Source organism: Haemorhous mexicanus, chromosome 5 (genome assembly GCF_027477595.1).
Source record: "Haemorhous mexicanus isolate bHaeMex1 chromosome 5, bHaeMex1.pri, whole genome shotgun sequence".
Taxonomy (NCBI): Eukaryota; Metazoa; Chordata; class Aves; order Passeriformes; family Fringillidae; genus Haemorhous; species Haemorhous mexicanus.
This window is the reverse complement of record NC_082345.1, coordinates 15,316,181-15,337,384: the sequence shown is the minus strand read 5'-3', so window position 1 is coordinate 15,337,384 and position 21,204 is coordinate 15,316,181. Positions and strand designations below refer to the sequence as shown.

General features: G+C 40.9%; 1 protein-coding gene across 3 annotated transcripts in view; it reads right to left on the bottom strand.

The window, feature by feature from the left end:
• The window catches only part of RASSF8 (Ras association domain family member 8), a 72,966-nt gene that overhangs the window by 16,934 nt on the left and 34,828 nt on the right, over positions 1-21,204 (bottom strand). For all 3 annotated transcript variants that reach the window (XM_059846036.1, XM_059846039.1, XM_059846038.1), the window contains exons 2-3: positions 19,830-19,912; positions 3,370-3,564 (exon numbers count right to left, since the gene is read on the bottom strand). In XM_059846036.1, coding sequence (XP_059702019.1) covers positions 3,370-3,472 — 103 coding nt within the window. In that variant the 5' untranslated portion in view covers positions 3,473-3,564; positions 19,830-19,912. The remainder of the gene's footprint in view (positions 1-3,369; positions 3,565-19,829; positions 19,913-21,204) is intronic.

The following is a 21,204-nucleotide window of genomic DNA, read 5'->3' as shown; positions in this document are numbered from 1 at the left end:
TATGTCTGTCTTGAACAGAATTCCAGCGACCCGCCCTCCAGCTAAGGCAATTCCAACTCCTTCTAAGTTACAGATACAGACAATTTTATATCCAAACTTATATCCAACTGATATTATTCTCTCTTGCATTCAATAAATTACATACACATTTTTGAAAATAAGCTTTGTTGGGGCACCAAATGAGATAACTCTCCCCTTTTTTTTTTCCTTTTGTTTTAAAGAATGAGGGGGCATTTGAGACTGAGATTTAACTTCAATCTAAACAGAAATTAAAAAAAAACCCCAAAACCACAACCAACCAAAAAACCCTAAAATTCTTACTTTGGGTAGTCATTTCCTGTTCTGTAGTGATCAAGAGATGGGCAGCAGGGGAAAGGGAAGGAGCTCACAGTGCAAGAACAGGTAACACAAATGTTATTTATCAGGAGTACAGCCCCAGAGAGAGACTTTTTACTGGAAGAGCTCCAATTTCTAAGGAATCAATGAGCATTAGCCAGGCAAGTTTTAGTGACAGAATGCCATGGCCAAAGGATTAGACACTGGCTATGGAACAGAACCTCTTACAAAGGCTCATAGCCCAGTACAACTTGATTTTTAATGCTAAAATAGCCCCAGAATAAAAAAAAAGAAAACAAAAAACCCCAAGAAACTTTTGTATCCTGAAGTTGTTATTGAATTTTCATGATATGGGGGAAGAGTTAGAAAGTGCATAGATGGAAATCTTTTTGTTGCTTTTATTGCAGCAGGAGATCAGGAGACAGGACTCTGCATTTGATCAAGTGACAGCAAAAAACACTTTTTAAAATACAAGAAATTCCGTTTAAGGACAACACACTCCAACTGCCAGGGTGAGTGAACACTGCTACAGTCAGGTCTCTCTCCACACTTGTGCACATTCAGAACCCAGCTGCTCCTAGTCCTGAGCAACCTACTGTGCCTGGCCCTACTCTGAGCAGCAGAGTTGGATACTGTCCAAAGGTGCCTTCTAACCACAGCTCTACGCTAATTTTGACTTTCCTCTTTTTGAAATACTGGACAAAGCTTTATTTTTCACATGTCTAGAATAGAGGCAGCTTCATTTGTCCATGAGAAACTTCTTAACTATGGATGTCTTAATCCAAGTATCTTTGGCTTGTGCTTTCCTCAGTGGACATGGCTGTAAAATAAGCCAGTTTTCAGATATTCCAGACACTGCACTTCAAGAAAATAATATATTTCTTACAATTCACATTTCAGACTCAGTGAAGAAGACTGTGTTTTGTGTGTTGTGTGCTTTAAGTCGAAGATCTAGTAATAAACTGGAAGGCACAACAAAACAAAAGGAGTATCTCACAAACTTTAGACAGACAAAATAATCCTGAGTGCAGACAAGTTATGTGACTGCTGAAGGAGCCAGACTGCAAAGTGGAAAATCCCATCAGAGCCAAGCAAGGAGGAAGCCAACTACGACTGGCTATTTTCCACCACCAAATGTCAGGTGAGAGTTAGAGGGATCCATTTTCAAAGATTCCCATTCAAATTCAAGTGACAATTACTCCTGGTGAGCTGGGACCTACAGCCAAATCATGGGGGCAGCCAGATGGTTCTGTCCTGATGAATGGCCTGACAGGAGGGCTGGGAAAGCCCTCCCTGCCAGAGACACACAGGTGTAATTTATATGGTGCTTGATACTGTCCTAGCTGTCCCAGCAAGAGGGGAATTGTTCTGGGGGTTTTCTAGAGAGGCTATTTGCCTTGGGAAGCAATTTCCAAAGGATTATCTTGATTTGGCACTGGTTGCAGCTGAAATTTATCTCAGCATGGAAGCAGCATTGCCTGTCCCAGACAAACTGGTGACGTGTTACAGAAAAGGAAGTCTGCAGCACTGACAAAACCTGTGTGTGTTTCCAAGGCTGAGGGAGTCTTTACAGAGTTCAGGCTAATAACTGGGGATACAGAAGAAAACCCAAGGAGAAATTACACAGGAGAACATTAAATTACTGTCTAGAACCGGGAGTCTGACATTTCTGTGGAGAAGGCAAAGGAAACAGAATGAGAGGGATATTGAAAACAAAGTGAAGAACAAAAGTATCACAACCACTTCATTATTTCTAAACACATATCACTTAATCATGACTAGAAAATGATCATGCTAGTAGAATTGTTTCTCAAAAATTTTGAGAATGTTTCTCTGCAGGCAGAAAATGAGATATGGAAGCAACTGATGAACCAATTACCATTAAACAAAAAGCTGCAACTAAACCAGTAAAGAAACATTTAGCAGTTTAACATCCACTACAAGATTTGAGAGACAAACTGACTTTCTACAATTTTTAAACGAAGCTTTAAAAGCTATTTGGTGCATATAGATAAGCACATGCTAGCATTTTGTTTAATCCTCTTAAAATAGAAAATAAACGCCAGTTTTCCACTGCATCAGATGTAAGGAGATGGAAATTATGTTTAGAAGTTTAACATTTAAATAAATAAACAACAGAGAAATTGACTTTGTGCTTACAGGGAAAATACCTTCCTGACATTCACAGATCTAACTTTCTATTAGAAAATCATTATTTTCAAATTGAGTCAGACTGCTAATACAATCTTGCAAAATTGCTGGTATACTGAAAAATGCAGAGGCTCACCTTTAAACTATTAATTTTAGGTAAAACATAGGTTTTAGTGCCTAAATTTAAATAGTATGTAAAGCAAATTATAACATTTTAGTGAAGAATAGGTATCAGCATAGGAAATACTAATGGGATAAGGCTGAGGCTTATTCAGGATGCCCTTAATCACTGAGAAACATCTAACAAGACTTTCCTGTGGTGGAGCTTGAAAGATTTTATTTTCCTCTTTTAAACTGTTCAGCAAAGGGATAACAGTGTAAAGACTTCCAAGTTACCCTTTCATGAGCAGTGAGTTATGTGGCATGCAGGAGTCAGAGGAGACCCTGAAGGATCTATTTCATTGATCTATACTACTCCCAATATAGCTAAAGATACTTACAGTGGGTATAATTTCAATGAACATCATTAGCCAACCAATTATATTGCACTGCTTTTATATTTCCTTTGGTACTCAGAATATTGACAGTTTAGCACCTTCCTTAGTCTAGGCTTTATTTACAACAACCAATGACAGCATAATTATTATTATATTGAGAATAAATTTTTACTGAAGGGAAGGTTATGGATTTCAAAATGTTTCTTTTCTCTCTTTTCAGTCTCTCTCTGGCAGGTGAAAAATCCAAGGCTACAAGTTTATACTGCAAGATTATCCCACTGTGCACTGCATCTTCTGCTCTGCTGGTACCCACTGCTCCTCCACCTCCCCTGGGTTTAGCTTCACAAAAAAAGCTTCACCCCACTTCCCATCTGGCAATACTCACCAATAGCCTGAGCAAGGGCTATTACAACTTCCTGGCATGTTGTGACTTCGGTGACCCCACACACGATTCTCTGCACTCCATCCACCCATACTTTGAGCTCCATGGTTCACCAGATCATCCAAGAGCCATGAATGCAAATCAGTCAAGTCATTCTTGCAGCTGCACCAAAGACATGCAGCTGACTTCCTGCAGCAGCTGGAAGAGAGCAAAATCCTGGTGTTTAGAGCAAAGAACTGCCAATTTGAAAAGTTAACAACGTCATCTTGACATCTACCAGGTAGGAGAGCCAACACAACCTCCTTTCTTTGAAAACAACAACAGGAACCACACATTTGTGCATTTTGGGGGCAGAGTGGCTGGAAAGTGCCCAGCAGAAAAAGGACAGCAGGTGCTGGTCAACAGCAGCTGAATATGAGCCAGCTGTGCCCAGGTGGGCAAGAAGGTCACTGGCACCTGGGCTGGGTCAGCAATGGTGTGGCCAGCAGAGCCAGGGCAGTGACTGTCCCCCTGTTGTGGGCACTGGTGAGGCCACACCTCAAATCTGTGTCCAGTTCTGGGCTTCTCAGTTCAGAAAGGACATGGAGGGGCTGGAGCATGTCCAGGGAAGGGAACAGAGCTGGGGAAGGGGCTGGAGAACAAGTCCGATGAGGAGCAGCTGAAGGAGCTGGGAAAGGGGCTCAGCATGGAGAAAAGGAGGCTCAGGGAAAACCTTCTGGCTCTCCACAACTCCCTGACAGGAGGGGAGAGCCAGGGGCTGGTTGGGCTCTGCTCCCATGGAACAGCCTCAAGTTGTGCCAGAGGAGGCTCAAGTTGCATATCCAGAGGAATTTAATAATGAATGGTTTGTCAAGCACTGGAAGGGACTGCCCAGGGAGGTTGATAGTCCCTGCCACTGGAGGTGTCCAAGAAAGGACTGGATGTGGCAGTCAGTGCTCTGGGCTGGGTGACAAGGTGGGGATCAGGCACAGGTTGGACTTGGTGTTCTCTTCCAACCTCAATAATTCTATAGGTGATTCTAGGATCCCATGCTTTAACGATGTCTACCTCTTCTGCAGACTTACCCAAAGCTTCATTACAGTTTATTTCCAGAAATTTTATGAGTTGTTACAAAAAGAGCACCCAGAGAAAAAGCACTAAATAACTCCAGAATAAACTCATAAGTTTCCAGTAACAGGTGCCCCTACTCCTTTATATGCTGCCTGAAAGTTTCCAGGGACTAGTAGGTAGGTTTCAGTGTTTGTTCAATAATTTCTAGCAGGTGGAGCTGCAGAAAAACATTTTTAATTGCAGCCATCCATGAAAGCCCAACTTTCGTCTCCCTGCAGAAGCAGTTGAAGGTTCCTACTCTCAAAAAATCCATGCATTTTGTACCAGAACCCAGAGAGCAAAGCGAGCAGACAGATTACTTCTCTCTCCTCTAAAACAAAAAGATGCATCAGGGAAAAGTGTTCTAGGGGTGGTTTAACCCCTGCCAGCACTGTGCTGGTTCTTGTGAGGAACCAGATGTTGTCTAATGTCTTTTCCTAGGTTTTTCCATAGGCTCTGCAATGATACTATGCAAAAGAATTTTGTAGTAAACCCACTAAAAATTGTTCTCTTCAAAAGATAGAACACTCCCTCAAAAATGAAACAAAAACCAAGCCACCAATAATGATGATTAAATCTTTAAAAAACCCAGAAACTAACAAGAAAGCAAACACCCAAAAACCACCTACAAACCAACCAACAACAAAAAACCAAAATCAAATAAAGAAAACCTAATGAGACAGCTGGGCTGCTTAAGCAGATAGAGGGAAAATAAATAGTGATAACAAAATAAAAGAAGCTCATGTACTCAGGTAATCCCATATGGATAAAGTGATAAAACTAAAGACAATATTTTTGAAGAATTAAGTACCAAGAAAATGGTTTACACAGAGATTGAGTAAAAGAAATCTGAAAATTAGGGGATATTAGTGAAGACAGGCAGGGTGGGGTTACGCAAGAAACATGGAATCTGATGATGCTGATGGATTGAACAGAACTGCACCACATGGAGGCAGAAATGGTGCAGAGAACACTGCACAAATACCTAGTGTGTTCACATTTACAGTGTAACCAGAGCTGCTTTCTCCTGGGGATGTGTACATCTCTTCCTTCATGTAAAAGATGCACCACTGCAGCCCCCAAGCTAAAGGTAAAAAATGACTTCCCATCTTCAACCAAACAGTTTACCCAGCAGATGACAAATACTGACACATGATGCAGAGGACACCTGGAAGATCCTCACCTGACAAGCTGGGGTAGCAACAACCTCAGAGCCTGCTAGAGCCCCACCACACCAACAGTATGAGCTTTAGCAGAAAAGCACTAAGCAGTAAAGCCAGGCCAGCAAACACCCCCAAAATCCTGCCCAAACCTACCTGTTTAGAAGTATATGTAAAATTTGTAAGTAAAACCAGATCTCAAATAGAGTTCCACACTCAATAGAAAAGGGATCACTTTTAATATTGATGTATACAGAAATAGTCTTTTGAGACATGAACAAGAACCTGAAAACCCAAAGAGGTTTTGATAAACATTCTCCCACACAAAGCTAGGTAATTCAAAGAATGTCTATCCACACAAGCATTAACCATGTACAAACACAGAAACACTTCACTCAGGTTAACACCATTTTAATGTACCAATAAACTAAGCAGAAGAAAATCTTTTACCAGCCTGTAACATAGTAGTGACTGAGAAAACACCTCACAGGCCTCATCAGTGACCTCTGCTATTTATTCTTGGACCAGTTGTCTTCACAAATAAACAGACCTCACATTCCAAGCCCAGCTGTAAGGAACTTAATTAATAAACTTAATAACTTGCTGAGGGTTGAACAGTTCAGATTTCCTGGCACCGACCAAGCCATCTCTCCATGTGACAACGCACATGTCAGCAAAGCATCCGACAGCTCTAATTGTTTTTCTGTCTGTCAACATCCAAAGTATTATCTCAATTTAGCAAGCCAGCAAATGCATTTTTTCCCCAGTCAGCACACAATGTACAGTCTTGCGCTCAGTGCAGATCAGGTTTGGTCATTTGTTTTCCTACAGTCCATCTTTAAAAAAAGCAAAGACTAAAGAGAAGCATCATATAATAAGGAAATATTTGCTGACACTTCCAAGTTTGAAGAAAGCATTCACCAAAGCTGCAAATGATCTGAACAAAGTGCCTTTGAATCAGTTCAAGCTCAGGGGAAATATTCCCATTCATTTCTTACAGGACAAATAGTTTTAACAGACCAAATAAGATTAAGAATTTGTGGTATGTGCATCCCACAGACCAACAGGCAGGGCTGAATTAAAGATGTGTGTTAATAAAAGGGCTGCCCAGGTGGAGTCCCCATCCCTGGAGGTGTTCATGGAACAACTGGATGTGGCACTCAGTGCTCTGGTTTAGTTGACAAGGTGGGGATCAATCACAGGTGGGACTCGATCTCAGAGATCTTTTCCTCCGTGGACTCTGGGATTCCACGTGCCCCACAAGAGCTCACAGGATTCCCCTTTGAGGACCTGTCACTAGGAACATAGATTTCTGATGTGAGTGTAACATCTCTGTGCTGAAATCACTGCATCTCATTAGAGTGTCTAAGCAAAGCTCATCTGTACTAAGTTAAAAAAAACAGATCTAGGACTGGTTTGGTTTCTAGGATTGTGCAGTAAAAGTTCACAGAGAAGTCTGAAAACCAGAAAATTTTCTGGCCACATGCTTCTCTCTGCTTCCCAAATATAAGTCTGTAGCACTGCTTTATTAGTCTTTGGTTTTCCTTCATAGGTATTCTGTTCTTTATCTGCTGTTAGGTAACTTTCATACCAGTAAAAACTGATTTGCCTCCCCACTGATGGTCACCTGACAGCTCCAAATATATTTTTCAACCTGAAATCTGTGCCCATAACGTACATTGTGCTTTTGTCTTAGAGGAGGCAAAATAAGCCTTACCTCTAACACTGTGCAAATTTCTTTCTGAAACCGGTGAAAGGGATGGGGGGAAAAAAAAAATCTCACTTCAGGTTTCTCAATCCCATAAGTTCAAAACCAGTTCACCTTATGCATATTAATTTCAGAAATGACTGCGAATAGGAATGCAAAACTAATTTACTGAGAGGCATGCAAGCCAAAGCACGCCTGTGATCACAGCTTTTCCCAGTTTGTCAGCCATCAGCTCCACAGCCACACACAGTTGTGCTTGGAACCAAGCACTGGAAATCTGGCATTCCACAGCTACTTCCTTCCCCCACTTCTTCATTACCTTGCCTGAAGCTTTCTCAATTACCTTGTTTACCATGTATTAAGCATTTTCCCTCAATTCCCCTTTTATCCTAATTGGCTGATGGTATCTTACTCTTTCAGGTATTTGTTCAGTTTTTAAGTGTGAAGAAAATCCAGCATATATATACATATACACACACACAAATATATATATAGCATATATAGGCTACTATTTAGCTACCTCTCCACAACTTGTTTACAAAATATAGAAAAGGCTGAAGTTTCACAAAAGACAAGCAGATCAGACTAAGTGCAAAGGACTTTTCTAGCATTTAAGAAGAAATAATATTCCAAGCAGATGCTTGCAAGACATCTTGCCATAAGCGTTAAGTCACAAGGAAACCGGAGAGCTAAAATCAAGATGCTGATTTCACCTCATTTCTACTTTTTATAAGGTTCACACTGCCTGAAAGCATCATGCACCTCAAATCAGGACTAAAATCTTGCTGCAGCAGAATTTTGACCAACCAGTTCAGTGACTTTCTGTAGCCCCAGCAAGTCACCAGCATGTTGTTTAGTACACTTGAAAGTCAGGGTGCTTTCATTTGTAATTAGCAATAAGCAAACAGCATTTGGAGTTTGGCATTTACCCTTTATTTTCCATTCCCTGTGCACTGTGGCCAAGTTGTGCTCTTTGTTTTTCCCTACTATGACACCAGGTAGGGGCCTGGACAAACAAGCAGCTTGTTCCACCCATGCTGTGAGCCATTAATACGAATAATTACTCAGTGCTAGTAAGGCTTGATTGGAAAATATCAAACAAATGAGCACAAAGAAGCCAGACCAGCTACCCAGAAAGTTTATAAGCCATCCAGAAGAGCATGAACAGGGATGCATTTGGAAGGTCTTCCCAACCAGAAGAATCCAGGTATGGAGCCAAGGAACATTTTCCAGATGAAGTTAACTGCAAATACAGAATTGGCTACTGGAAATATGCTCCCTAGTATTTACCTAAAAGCCTCCTCTAAACTGATGAAGAAGAAATATCCTACAAAATATGCAGCCTCCCATCAGTAAATGGGCAAAAATATTTCATATCAGGTTTGAGTTAAAAAAAAAAAATCCAGTGAAACTCTTCTGCAGGCAAAACTTTTACTGAAAGGAACAGGTTGTGGGGTTGAAATCAGCCCATGACTTTCTCTGAAAGAAGTGTTTACACAGAGCTTTATCTGTGAGACTAACCCTCGTGGAAGTTATTCTTTTGCTAGTCCAGAAGAATGATCTGAGATAATAAGCACTGCTTGAAACAAATAAACCAGAGGTCCCACAACCATGATGATGACAGTGTTGAGAACAAGTTTGAGAGAGAGTTTAGGATCAAGGAATTTTCCTCCATGAGACTGGCCAAAAGATGTTCTGACATCTGTGTCAAACAGGCCAAAATCCTGATGCCACAAGTGATATCTAAACACACACAACACACACACACACACCCTCACCTGTAGGAAGACAGCACAGCACCAACACAGGAGTTTGTACAAGCACTGACGTGCAGCCAGTTTGGTTGTGTGTTTCTGGCAACAAAGGCTGCATGAAATCGTGCCTCTGGATAACCCAAAATTCCCCAAGTCGCAGCTTCCCAGACAAATTACCAGCTGACTTCCATCCAGGAACCCTCCACTGCCTAGAACATGAACTGCTGCTTGCACTGCAATTTCTCCTGCTGCAATACAGCTAACAATTTGGTGGGAAAAAATGAGGGAAAGAAACATTGTTCTGAAGCACAGAAAGCTGCAACTGGTATTTTGCCTAATTACAGAACATTTCTGACCTCTCCCTGAGCTACAATCTCTCCTTGAGCTGCAATCTTTACAGCACAGAAAAAACAAATTGTCTCTTCTCTTTGTAATGGTGAGAATTAGCTAGAAGGAATTAACTTGTTTTCTTTTGGGGGTGGAGAAGTGAGAGGAGGAGGTAAAGCATTCATCCATACTTCTTGTCAGCTCTCTTACAAAGATACACTTTGTTAATAGCAACTATTCAGTTATTACCTGAAATAATTCTTCCACCTTGAAAATTTTATTTTTGGCTTCAGTATTTTAATTCTAAGACTGATCTCTGACTTCAGCAAGTGTGTTAAGCCCTCAGGACATGTTTCTGCACAGTGTTTTAATCTAAATTACATGTGACAATTTGAAGAAACTAGAGACACGGCTTAGTAAAGATTTAACTGCAACGCAGCACAAAACATTCATCCAACCTGGGATACAGGTGATGACATAGCTACAAACCTTCATCATTATTAACTGTGTCTAAAATTCTCATGGCCTCCATAGAAAAGTAAGTTTCAACCAGCTGTCACAAACACAGATTGATTGCTGGAGTGATAGTACTCCCATCACAGTCTGTAACACTTTGTATCTTTGGAGCTATCAGGCTTGACCCAACTGTGCTGCAAAATATTTTCAAATCCCCACAAAATATTGGAAAGGAAACAAGCCAGCAGGTAAGCCAAGGAAACAGATGGCTTACTAAAGTTCCTTTGTATTTGGTCACTGCTGAGAGCACAACCTTGCATTTTTAACAGTAAGCTTCACACTATTGCACTTTAATTAATTCAACGGGAACAACAACTCTGAAATTAATACTCTCCTTTCCCTAAGAATAGATATAAAAAGCATCTGAACTCCACATGGACTGTGGCATAAAAACCCAAGGGTGCTTTGGAAATGGTGACAGCACTCAAGTCAGAGTTTCAAGGATCCTTGCTTCTACTAGATTCCAGTCAGAGAGTTTCTAAAGCAGAAATTTAAACATTTAAAACTTAGGAACATTATATTTAGAGAAAGTACCAGCAAATCAAAACAATATCTGATGCAGCACTTCTTTCAGCTCTTGAGACATTATTTACTGTGGTACAAGCATGAATTCAATTCAAGCAGGCTTACTCACTAAATACCAACCCTGAATCTGAAGTATCACCTTCATTTTACACACAGCACTCCTTTTCCTCATTCTCTAGTTTAGCTACTAACCAACAAAATTGCCAGTATGAAACATCACAATCCTAGAGAGGCAGGACTGAGTGGATTCATCCTAGAAAGCCTCACTGGCAACCACTGTTCTAGGAAGGGCAGGATCATAGAATTACACAATGGTCTGAGTTCAAAGGGACCTTAAAGCCCATCCAATTCCAACCTCTGCCATGGGCAGGGACAACTTCCACTATCCCAGGTGCTCTGAACCCCATCCAGTCTGGCCTTGGACCAGGCATGGGGCAGCCACAGCTTCTCTGGGCAACCAGGGCTCACAGGGAAGAATTTATTCCTCATATCCAATCTAAACTTGCTCTCTGTCAGTGTGAAGCCTTTCCCCCTTGTCCTGTCACTCCAGGCCCTTGTAAAGGGGATCCTCATCCTTCTGTAGGTTCCCTTCAGGCACTGCAAGGCCACAATGAGGTCACCCCAAAGCCTTCTCTTCTCCAGGCTTCAATCCCAATTCCCTCAGCCTTTCCTCCCAGCAGAGCTACTCCATCCCTCTGATCCCCTTGGTGTCCCTGCTCTGGCCTGGCTCCAGCAGGATAGCTGGTGGCAGCACAGCAGAGGTTCAGACAGCAGCTGGGATGGATTTATTCTGTGGCAGAGGAATATCTTTTTCCAGATATGTTAGCCAAGGAGCCTGCACTGCATATAAATGCTGTGACAAACAGCTCAAAAACGACATGTGCATTAAATAAACATCTCCTGATTCATCATCTCAGTTAACAGGCAGACATTTACTGCACTGTAATGTCTTCCAAAGCTGTGTAAGTATTTGTTCCTCATTAGTAGCAAATATATAGTGCATTTGAGAAACCAAATTTATTACACACCACTCTATTAATAAACAGCTGTATTGGGTGGAAGTCACATCTGTACCTCTCTAATACGGTCTAAATAGCGTGTGGGAGTGAAAGAAAACAAAGAGCAGAGAAATAAGCAAGCTGGTTCATTGCAGGGGAAATATTTATACAAAAACTACAATAAACACACCTTACTTCAAAGTTGCCTTAGACCTCAAGATGCCCTGGCTTCAAAGGAGACAAAATAGGTCATTCTCCAAACTGGTTCAGAGGAAGACCCAGCTCCACCCGTTCAACTTTTCCCCTTTCCCTTCACAGCTTGTCCACAAACACTCACACCCAGCTGAGGGACTGAAGACATTTGTGTGTAATTGCCAATATTTACACTAATGAGGCAATGAGCTCATCTGCTCCCTTTTGGCAAAACCTGCATTAGCCCTTGGTTTTGTAGGGCTGAATCTGTTCTTTACATTTCACTCAAAGCCAGCATTTGCTTTGTCATTTGACTACAGCCACCCTGAGTCTCAGCTGTCAGAGAGGTGTTCCCTGTACCTCAAATGTGAGCTGAGGGCAAATTCCAGAAAAAAAAAAAAAAAAAACAAGAAACTTGTTACACTTCCCACATATGGGATATGGGGCCAAAACACAACACCTTCTTCCTCTATATTGTGGTGAACCTTGCATACAAATGAGCCCATGCCTCCCCTTCCAAGTTTGCACTGAAGGATGAAGGAAATAAAATACATCCTGCAACTGAAATCTACTTAAATTTGAATTAAGAGAAGTCTTAAAATTCAGTTAAGCACATGGTTTAAAGCCATGGTATGACACAAGTACCGAAATCTCCCTGTAACAAAATGCAATTTCTGAAACAGAAACAAGGTGAGGCACTTTCAACTTAAGCAACATAACTGTTCCAAGAAATTATAATCTCAAAGCTTTATTCAGTGAGCAGCTACATTATTCATTAAACATTACCTAAGAAATTTCAAGTTGCTCTCCTGGCAACCTAAAAAAGTCTGCAAGACAGAATAGAACTTATTACTATGAGAAGTCTTTAAACAGTTAAGCAAGATAAATGAGTGGGGGGAACCCATCACTTTCTAAAATTTACTCTTGGCTGTGCTTACTTCCATATTTCCCCAGGCACAAAAGAACTTTGCTTCTTCTATTCTCTATTTATAGGACTCAGCTGGATCACTTAAGTATTTCCCCTCTCTTGACAATTGTGAGCTTGGCTAATTTTATGAGAGCAAAATCTGAGGTAATCATAACACATAGCAATAGCTTATGGGCTGAAATACTCAAAGCATATTACTTAATTCATGGAATCATGGAACATGTTAGGGTGGAAAAAGTCCACCTCATTTCCATTCCCCTCCCATGAGTAGGGACACCTTCTACTATCCCAGCTTGCTCCAAGCCCCATCCAGCCTGGCCTTGGACACTTCCAGGGATGGGGCAACCACAGCTTCTCTGGGCAACCTGTGCCAGGGCCTCACCAGGAACAATTTCTTCTATGTATCTCACCTAATTTTCCCCTCTTTCAGTTTGAAATCCCCAAGTTTTCAGTCTGAATTTCCACAGTTCTGTGGCATTGCCACAGGAAGCTCCAAGAGAAGCCTTCAACACTTTGGCCAACGGGCCACACTGCACAGAATGGACTCAGAACCAAATTCCACTTCAGGAGATGAGGATGCTTAGGTTCTCTATTCAGCTGATAATTTTAGGGAAACTGTTACAAACTTTGAACTTTCTAAACCACTAATTCTCTATAAATGTTGGTGAAACTCACCTACACTCCAAAACTCACTGGAAAGAGCGAGAAGTGCAGATATGAACATCATAATAAGTACACTTCCCCTTGGAAGTCCAATAATGGTCACTTATCACATTCATAGAAAGACCCAGCAAAGAGCTCTTTAGGAAAAACATGATTCTCTGCCAAAAAGCTGACAGCAATTAACAGAAGTCAGCCAGTAATGCCAATGGAAAATAGATGTTAGGTCAAATTCAATATGACAAGGGGGAAATAAATTTTCTTTTTCCTGCTCCTGCCTTCTTTCACCATGGCAACAATTTTTAATGCAGCACAACTTCCCATGTCTTGATTTCCCTCTGTGTTTTGAGACAGCATCTTCATTTTGCACTTTCTAAGATGGAGCCTTTCACTGCTAGCCATGCAGTCACAGGCTTTCATCTCAGCTCCTAATGGCTACATCCTCCTCCTCCTCACTGCACCCTCAGCAACCCCAACGTGTCCATTTGCCCAGCACGAGGATGTCAGGACAGATTTCTGGAGTCAGCAGACTTGCCAAATGCAGGCAGGGCAAAGCAGCCTTCCCCTTTCTTCACTTGATCAACTTATTTTCCCTCAGGAAGTCCTTTCACACTGATCTCTGCCCTTCTTATTCACTTCTTGCTCAGTTTACCCAGGAGCTCTTTATGGCTCACTCACCAGAGTGACCTCAGACACACATGTGGAAGTGCAACTCCACCAAGTTACTGGGTAAATCTCTTAATCCTCCTTCATGCTGTCCCTTAACCCATTTCTGCAGAGCACCTACCAAAACACAATGGATCAGAAGGTGAGACCCTCCTGCTTTTTGGGCTGATTGTGCTTACTCTGTTTACCTCCACACCCTGGGCAAGGGTACACCTTGTCTTTCGGGTTCTGCTGCCTTTCAGAGAGGCCAAGACAAGCACAGTTCTGCTTTAAAAAGTTCCTGCAAAGCACCCAGATGATGGGCAACTAATCAAGACCTTCTGGAAGTATGCTCATCTCTCCGAAGGAATTGTATCATCATTCCGCCTATCACAGGGGATCTTCACCATTTTTTCTGAGCTTACAAGATGCCTGGGATGCCAGACACTGGTACTGAAGAACACAGAATTATTAACATTAGAAAAGATCTCCAAGATCGAGTCCAACCTCTGACTGAACACCACCTTGTCAACTAGGTGCCACATCCAGTCTTTTCTTAAAGATCTCCAGAGATGGTGACTCTGCCACCTCCCTGGGCAGCCCCCTCCAATGCCTGACCACCCTTTCAATGAAGAAATTCTTCCTGAAGCCTTCCTGACACAGAATCCAAGTTAAATAAAACAACATCTCAGCACTGCTGCATGAATTGCTGTGATGAATTCTCTGGGTTATCATCACACTGCTTATGAAGGATGAAGTCCAACTTGCATTTCTCTTCTGTTGGAAGCAGAAAAAAAACCAAACCAAAACCAAGAGATCTGATTAGGACATTTTTAGTTTCCCCTGGTCTTTCTAACTTAAAAGCACTGCAGTATCTGTGGATTCTGTTTCTCCACAGAAACAGAGAGGCTGTGCAGTCTGGAGAGCCACTGTCATCACTGAATAATTGACAGGGTTAAGGATTTAGAACTGTGTGAGGGAGCTCAACAAAAAGAGCCTGGCCAGTTTTCTTTTAAATAAGACGTGGCTGATGGGATTTCTAATCTTTATTGATATGCAGCTATGGGACTGTACAATACCAGGTAACATCAGGAGGCCAGAATGGCTTATTAACCAAAATTACCTAGCAAACAATCTAAATCCTGGAAAGAACTCAATGGGAAGTGCCCACAGAAAGTTTCTGCTAATCATAAGATAATAAGCAAATAAACACCTAAAACTGTGCAAGATTTAAAGCTTTAAATCATAAAATCATCCAAAACATAACATTTAAATTAAACTCCAACTACATGACTTTACTCAGACCTAGGAAAGGTTATATTAAAGAAATCTTATATTATTCTTCATAAAATTCTTATTTATAAAAGTACAAAGTCAGGCTTACCAAGTGAGGTAAGCCAGGCATTCACACTCCTCTTTCTATTTAGTTATGAATGACCTGAATATTAACTTGCAGGTATTTGTAAGATTTTTGCAATTTGACGAATGAGATGCATTTGACTTCGTTTAGCCACTATGTTTTCTTCCTCACTCCAAGGTATCAAATACTAAAGCCTGTTTCCCTAACAACTACAATTCAAAACATAAACCTTTATTTCTTTAAAGCCCAGAAATTCTCATTTTTAAACATTGTGCAACTACCCTTTACAGGAAGCAGTCTGCAGAACTGCCATATCTACATGGAACAAAGAGAAGAGATTGTATCAGAATGACATGCCTTCAAAATCTGAGTTTCTTTCCTGCCAGAGAGAGAAATGACTAATGTGCATTGTAGTTAGTGCAAAAAACAGTACTATCTTTGCAGTTGCAAACTGGGAAAAACTACAGTTTGATGTTTACACTGCAGTAAATAAAGTGGAAAAACTTTTGAGTTGGGTAATAAGCACATTTTTCCTCTGAAATGTTTAATGACAGTGAATCATTAAACACCCATGAGGTGAGGTCTTCCCCATTTTGCTATTACGAAGATTAGAATATTGCAGAATTCCCTAGTGATCGATAAATAAAACCCAAACAAAGCTATTTTAACTTTAGAGTCCACAGGAATTGCATAATTCTGTTTTTCCCACTGTTCTACAGCAAGTGAGAGGATGCAAACCTTGCCAAAGCTTGATAAATTAATGAAAAAAAAGGGAGGAAATGGTTTGCCTGCAACACCCAGGGCCTGGATGCAGCAACTCACATCTCAAGAAGCAAATATTTTTGAAGCAGACAAGCTAGGGACTACTGTCTCTTCATGTAAGAGGCATTTCCACACACCACCCCCCACCATTTATTATCAATACTTCTGTCCTTTCCAGACATCCTGTCTCCATTTACATTCCATTTTCAGTTTGCCCTCAGCTGGCAAGCACAAGATGAATCCCAACTCTGAAAAACCACTGGAAAAAAAATTTTTTTCCAACTATCAGACCACTGTATTTCTTCAGAAACACTTTTAAAGTATTCAACTTGAAATGCATTTCAAATGCTTGAAGTACTGCTGTTTCAAATGCAAAGAAACCATTCAGATGTGGATATAAGATCCAAGTTTTATGTAAGAACAGATTTACACAGGACTGTAAAGGAAAAGAAGCCTGAAATGAGAATGCAAGAAACTGCACGTAATAAAAATGTGACCAAGTGAGGAAGAGGAAAGAAATGGATGCACATGCCATGGTATCTTCAATTTCAGGTCTGCCACCCCACCAGTGTGAACAAGTGCAACACAGACAGCAAGGAAACAAGAGACACTTTGTGCAGTGTGAGGCTCTGGAGTGGGGAAGAGATGAAAAGTATCTCTTGTAATGCAAAGAATGCAGCAAAACTCAAGGATCCCAGCAATACCACTGTCAAAGAAAACTTTTTTCCTGTAGTGACTCAGTGCCCAGGCAGCCAGAGAAAGGTGTGCATCCAGCAAAGCTGAGACAAGCAGGAGAAGCAATGAGAACCTGAGAGGTAGCACTTTTCCCTTAAGAGCATTCCTCACCTCAACCAGAACTCACCAGCACGTCAGAGCAAAACTCTCCCTGAGCCAGAGATCCTCTCAGAGAGCACCCAGGTACTTCTCCCACCTATTAATGCCTGTCAGATACCAATCACAGGTGAAGGGCAGAAAATCATGTGCTTAATGAATGGAGTATTTTCTGATTCACGACCTGGGGCACTCGGATGAAAAAGGAATTCCACTCTGCGTCCATGGTTCTGGAAAGGAGCACACAGGTTTTTTAGCCCAGCCAGCAGAACTATCTGCCCAGCTTAGGTAGGTCAAAGATATCTAAATCATGACAAACACAGGCCACAACACAGCTGGAGGATACAAATTGTGTCAGTGCTCACAAACCAACAAAGTCTGGTTTTGTTGTTCATCAAACATACCAGAAAATGGAATATCACTATGCAGAAAAACAGGAAGCAGCATTCTGCAAGTGAAAGTTTCTGAAGTGAGTCTTAAAACAACTTTTTTGTCAACTGTATTTAAGACTTAGTGTGAGTTAATTCACTTTAAAGCATCATTAGACCTACTCGGAACTTCAAAGAAAAAGTTGTATCTATTTATGTCTACTTTTCATATTTAAAGTTTAAATATTGAAAGAAAAATATTTCCCAAAGTTAACTCCTCTGATTTGGTGTCCACTTGTGCTGCCAGAGTGAGTAAGTTCTATTCCTTTTCTTCATTATTTATTTATTGATTAACACTGAATTAAAGTGGATCAATTTTTTTTTTCTTAAAAGTACAAAAATCTATTATTACTCCATGATTTCAGCTGGGAAAAAAAAAGTTTTATTAAAACACATACTACAAGCTGACTCTGTCATGTGCCCCAAAACAGACAGCAAAATAAAGTCATGTAACAAAATACATTAGTGATGCTTAAGGCAAAAAGCCCAAACTGGTTTATTCAAAACAAGCAAAGGTAAATATTTCCAGCAGGCAAATACCTTCTGCTCTCATACAATAAAATCATTCAGAGACAGTAACTCACATGACTTGTTTCAAAGTGACAAATAAAGGAGTGACACTGCAGTCACCTGGCAGCCAGCCACAAACTCACTCCACTGAAAGGAATTTATTCAAAATAGAGTCAACAACAAATTCTTAAATATTTCAACTTGGCAGAAGAAAACCTGGCTCAACACCACTACATTCCAAGCTTCCTGGAGCTCCAGGTTAACATACATATGTGTATGTGCTCTGGCTAAGTGTCACCTGAGAAAAATAAGAGACCAGTGTCTGTCTAATTCTGTGTGCTGGTTGAGCCAGCAGGACTGTCCTCACAGCTGGTACCACCCCCACACAAACCATCACACCCCTTTAGAAAGAAGATGTTGTTGGCTGAAGGCAGCAATTAATGCTCTGGAAATGTTTGCTTTAGAAACAATCCATTGATGTGCGTTAAAGAGACACGTAGCATGCCTAGAATGTAGGGCTGAAAGTGCTTTAATGAATAACCCAAACCACCTCTCAAATAAGGCAACTTAAGACAAGTCTGAAGGCAGACTCTAGCCCACAGAGCATTTTGGGTGCTGTACATACGGACAGATGCATCCACATACCTGTACCACCCTTCAGCAAAGCTCCTCTTCACCATACAGAGTGCAGTTTCTATATGTGCATTGATATTGCTACTAGTTCTACCCTGTATTAAGGATAATGAAAGTAGCCATCCAATGCTGCTTTGCTTCAGCTTTTCCTGTAGTAAGATAAAGGTGTTGTACCTTTATCCTTATCTGTACCTCTGATACACAGAGCATGGGACAAGCTGTCATTGCAGCAAATAAGGCATTTTAATTTATTTCATTCTATTGGTCCCTCAGCTGCTTCAGTTATTAACAAAATACTGCTATAAATACTGTATTTGCAATGGGAGTGGTAAAATGGCAATATACACACAGAAATGAAGAGGTGGTGTGACTGCTATGAAAGTCTATCACTGAGAAGCTGATGTGTGCACAAAAGGCAAATCAGCTTTAAACAAGGCCTGTAAGTGGTGACAAGCCAGAGAAGAAGCTGCATTCTCAGTTTTTCTCACTTTCTTCACCAGCCTCATGTACATCATTAAACAGGGGACTAAAAAAAAAAACCAAACTAACATGAAAAATAAACCAATGTATAATCTGAAAGTATGTATTTTAGTCTAAGTTCTGATATTTTTCCTGTATCAAGGATTCATCATGTTGTCAGGAAAAACATCACCTGCTACTGTTTACTTTTCCTCACAACTTTGTTTGATTTTTGGCAATGTCTGAGTGGTCAAGCTGGGGACAACTCCTTACAGTGAGTCACAGAATCATTAAGGCTGGAAAAGACCTCCAATATCATGGAGTCCAATCTTTGACCAAACAGCACCTTGTCACCCAAACCAAAGAAGAAACACCAGCTGTTTCTTGAACACCTCCAAGGATGGTGACTCTTCCTCCCTGGGCAGCCCATTCCAATGCTTAACAAGCCTTTCAGTAAAGAAATTCTTTCTCAAGTGAAGATCTGGTGCCCAGGATCATCAGACAAGCAGAGGAGCCAAGGACAAAAGCCTCCTCTCATTCCACACTCCCCAGTGACAGGTTAGCTGTGGGCCTCCCTCTTATACAGCAGGAAGGTGCATATCCATGGAGATCATACCACCACAGGAGAGAGAAACACAGCAAGTCTGCCCAGAACACAACTGGTTAGAGAAAACATTGTACAGAGCAGGGGAACTGGGATCTTGCTCAAATTACTCATCTCAGGAAAAAAGGGGGAGTGATGAACTTATGAAGCTGCCCCATCCCTGGAAGTGTTCAGGGCCAGGCTGGATGGGGCTCTAAGAAACCTGGTCTAGTAGAAGGTGTCCTTGCTCACAGAAGATGATCTTTAAGGTCCCTTCCAACCCAGGTCATTCTGCGACTCCAAGTTTTTGAGTTTTTGGAATGCTTTATGTCCAAGTACTTTCAGAAGAGCGCAGGGAAACTCTTTCTTGGAGGGTTTTGGCGCTAACTTCTTACCTGCAGATAAAGACAGAGATGTCTGCTTATGCACAATCTGCTACTACAGGCATCAGTGTTCACTCTGCTGACTAGAGCAGTTCCTAGAAAGAAAAAAAGAAATAGTGTTATACATTAGTGAAACAAACTTCTTGAGGATGAAGTTCTATTCCCCCTTTTTCCTTTAATGTTTTGGAAAAAGACCATGTTCACCTGGGACCTATAGATCTACAACAGCCTGGTACCTACAAGCAGTATTTTATTTTTGAAAAGTTAATTCTAAAGAAACTTGGAATACTGCTCTTTATTTGCTGCTTCTTATACCTGGTGTGACGTGTTCCTGCTATAAATAACTAAGTGTGGTAAACAACATTTCAACAGCTTTCCAGAACATTAGGGGGAAAAAAAACCCCAAAAAAACCCCCTAAGCACTGTATTAGGTAGTCACGAGCATCTACCACTGGTAAATTGTAAATATAGGAGATTGTGAAATAATCTTCTTTCCCAATTTTCTTTTTAAGGAAAATAATCCTCAGACTGGAGCACTTCCAGTGTATAACCCTCCAAGTGCTCTGGAGCTGCACACCCTGACTCCCTCATAGCAGTGAATCACGAGCAATGCATGCACAAACAGCCAAACAAACTGGGCAAAAGGTAACAAATCCCAAACTGCTGATTAAGACTAATAATCAGCTTGGAAGGGATGCTTACTACAACAATGTTTAACAGCATCATTGTGACAGATGTTGCCTAATATTACGGCACAGCTAAGGAGAACATGTGAGATGTGGTTATTTTTAAGCTTTCACAACCAAAGATTTTCTGAGTTATGTTTGAAAGGAACATATCTATTATGTGTAACTCTACATGAGAACTTTATAGAGTGCAGCATGGAAAAACAGCTCTAAATCAGGAAAACTTTCCACTGGTATTTCAGCATCTCCTTTACCACCATTGTCAGACACTGAATTTTGTCCAGATAGAATCTTTGTCTCCTAATATCTATCTGATGGAAAGATGTGGTAAGTACCAACTCCAGCATAAGAACATTATAAGAGTTCAGAAAACAACAAAAACCTCTTAAAGATCTGGAAAGAAGGGAGGTCTCTAAAATACTAAACCATGTACACCATGCATCCAAGCTCTATAGAAGTAATTGCATCTCTCATTATAGCCCAAAACTCCACAACAGGACACTCAGGAGCTCCAAAAGTCTCAGGCACATATGATTTTCACCATAACTGACTGAATATGCAGTTTTGATTCACAAACTGATATTAATTAAATTTCTGGGTTGCCACAGTATGTTTTTGTGATGTTTTGTGCTTTCCACTCTGCAAACCCACTAACATTTACTAACAGTTCACACAAACCTTTTACTCTAGCTCTGAAATGA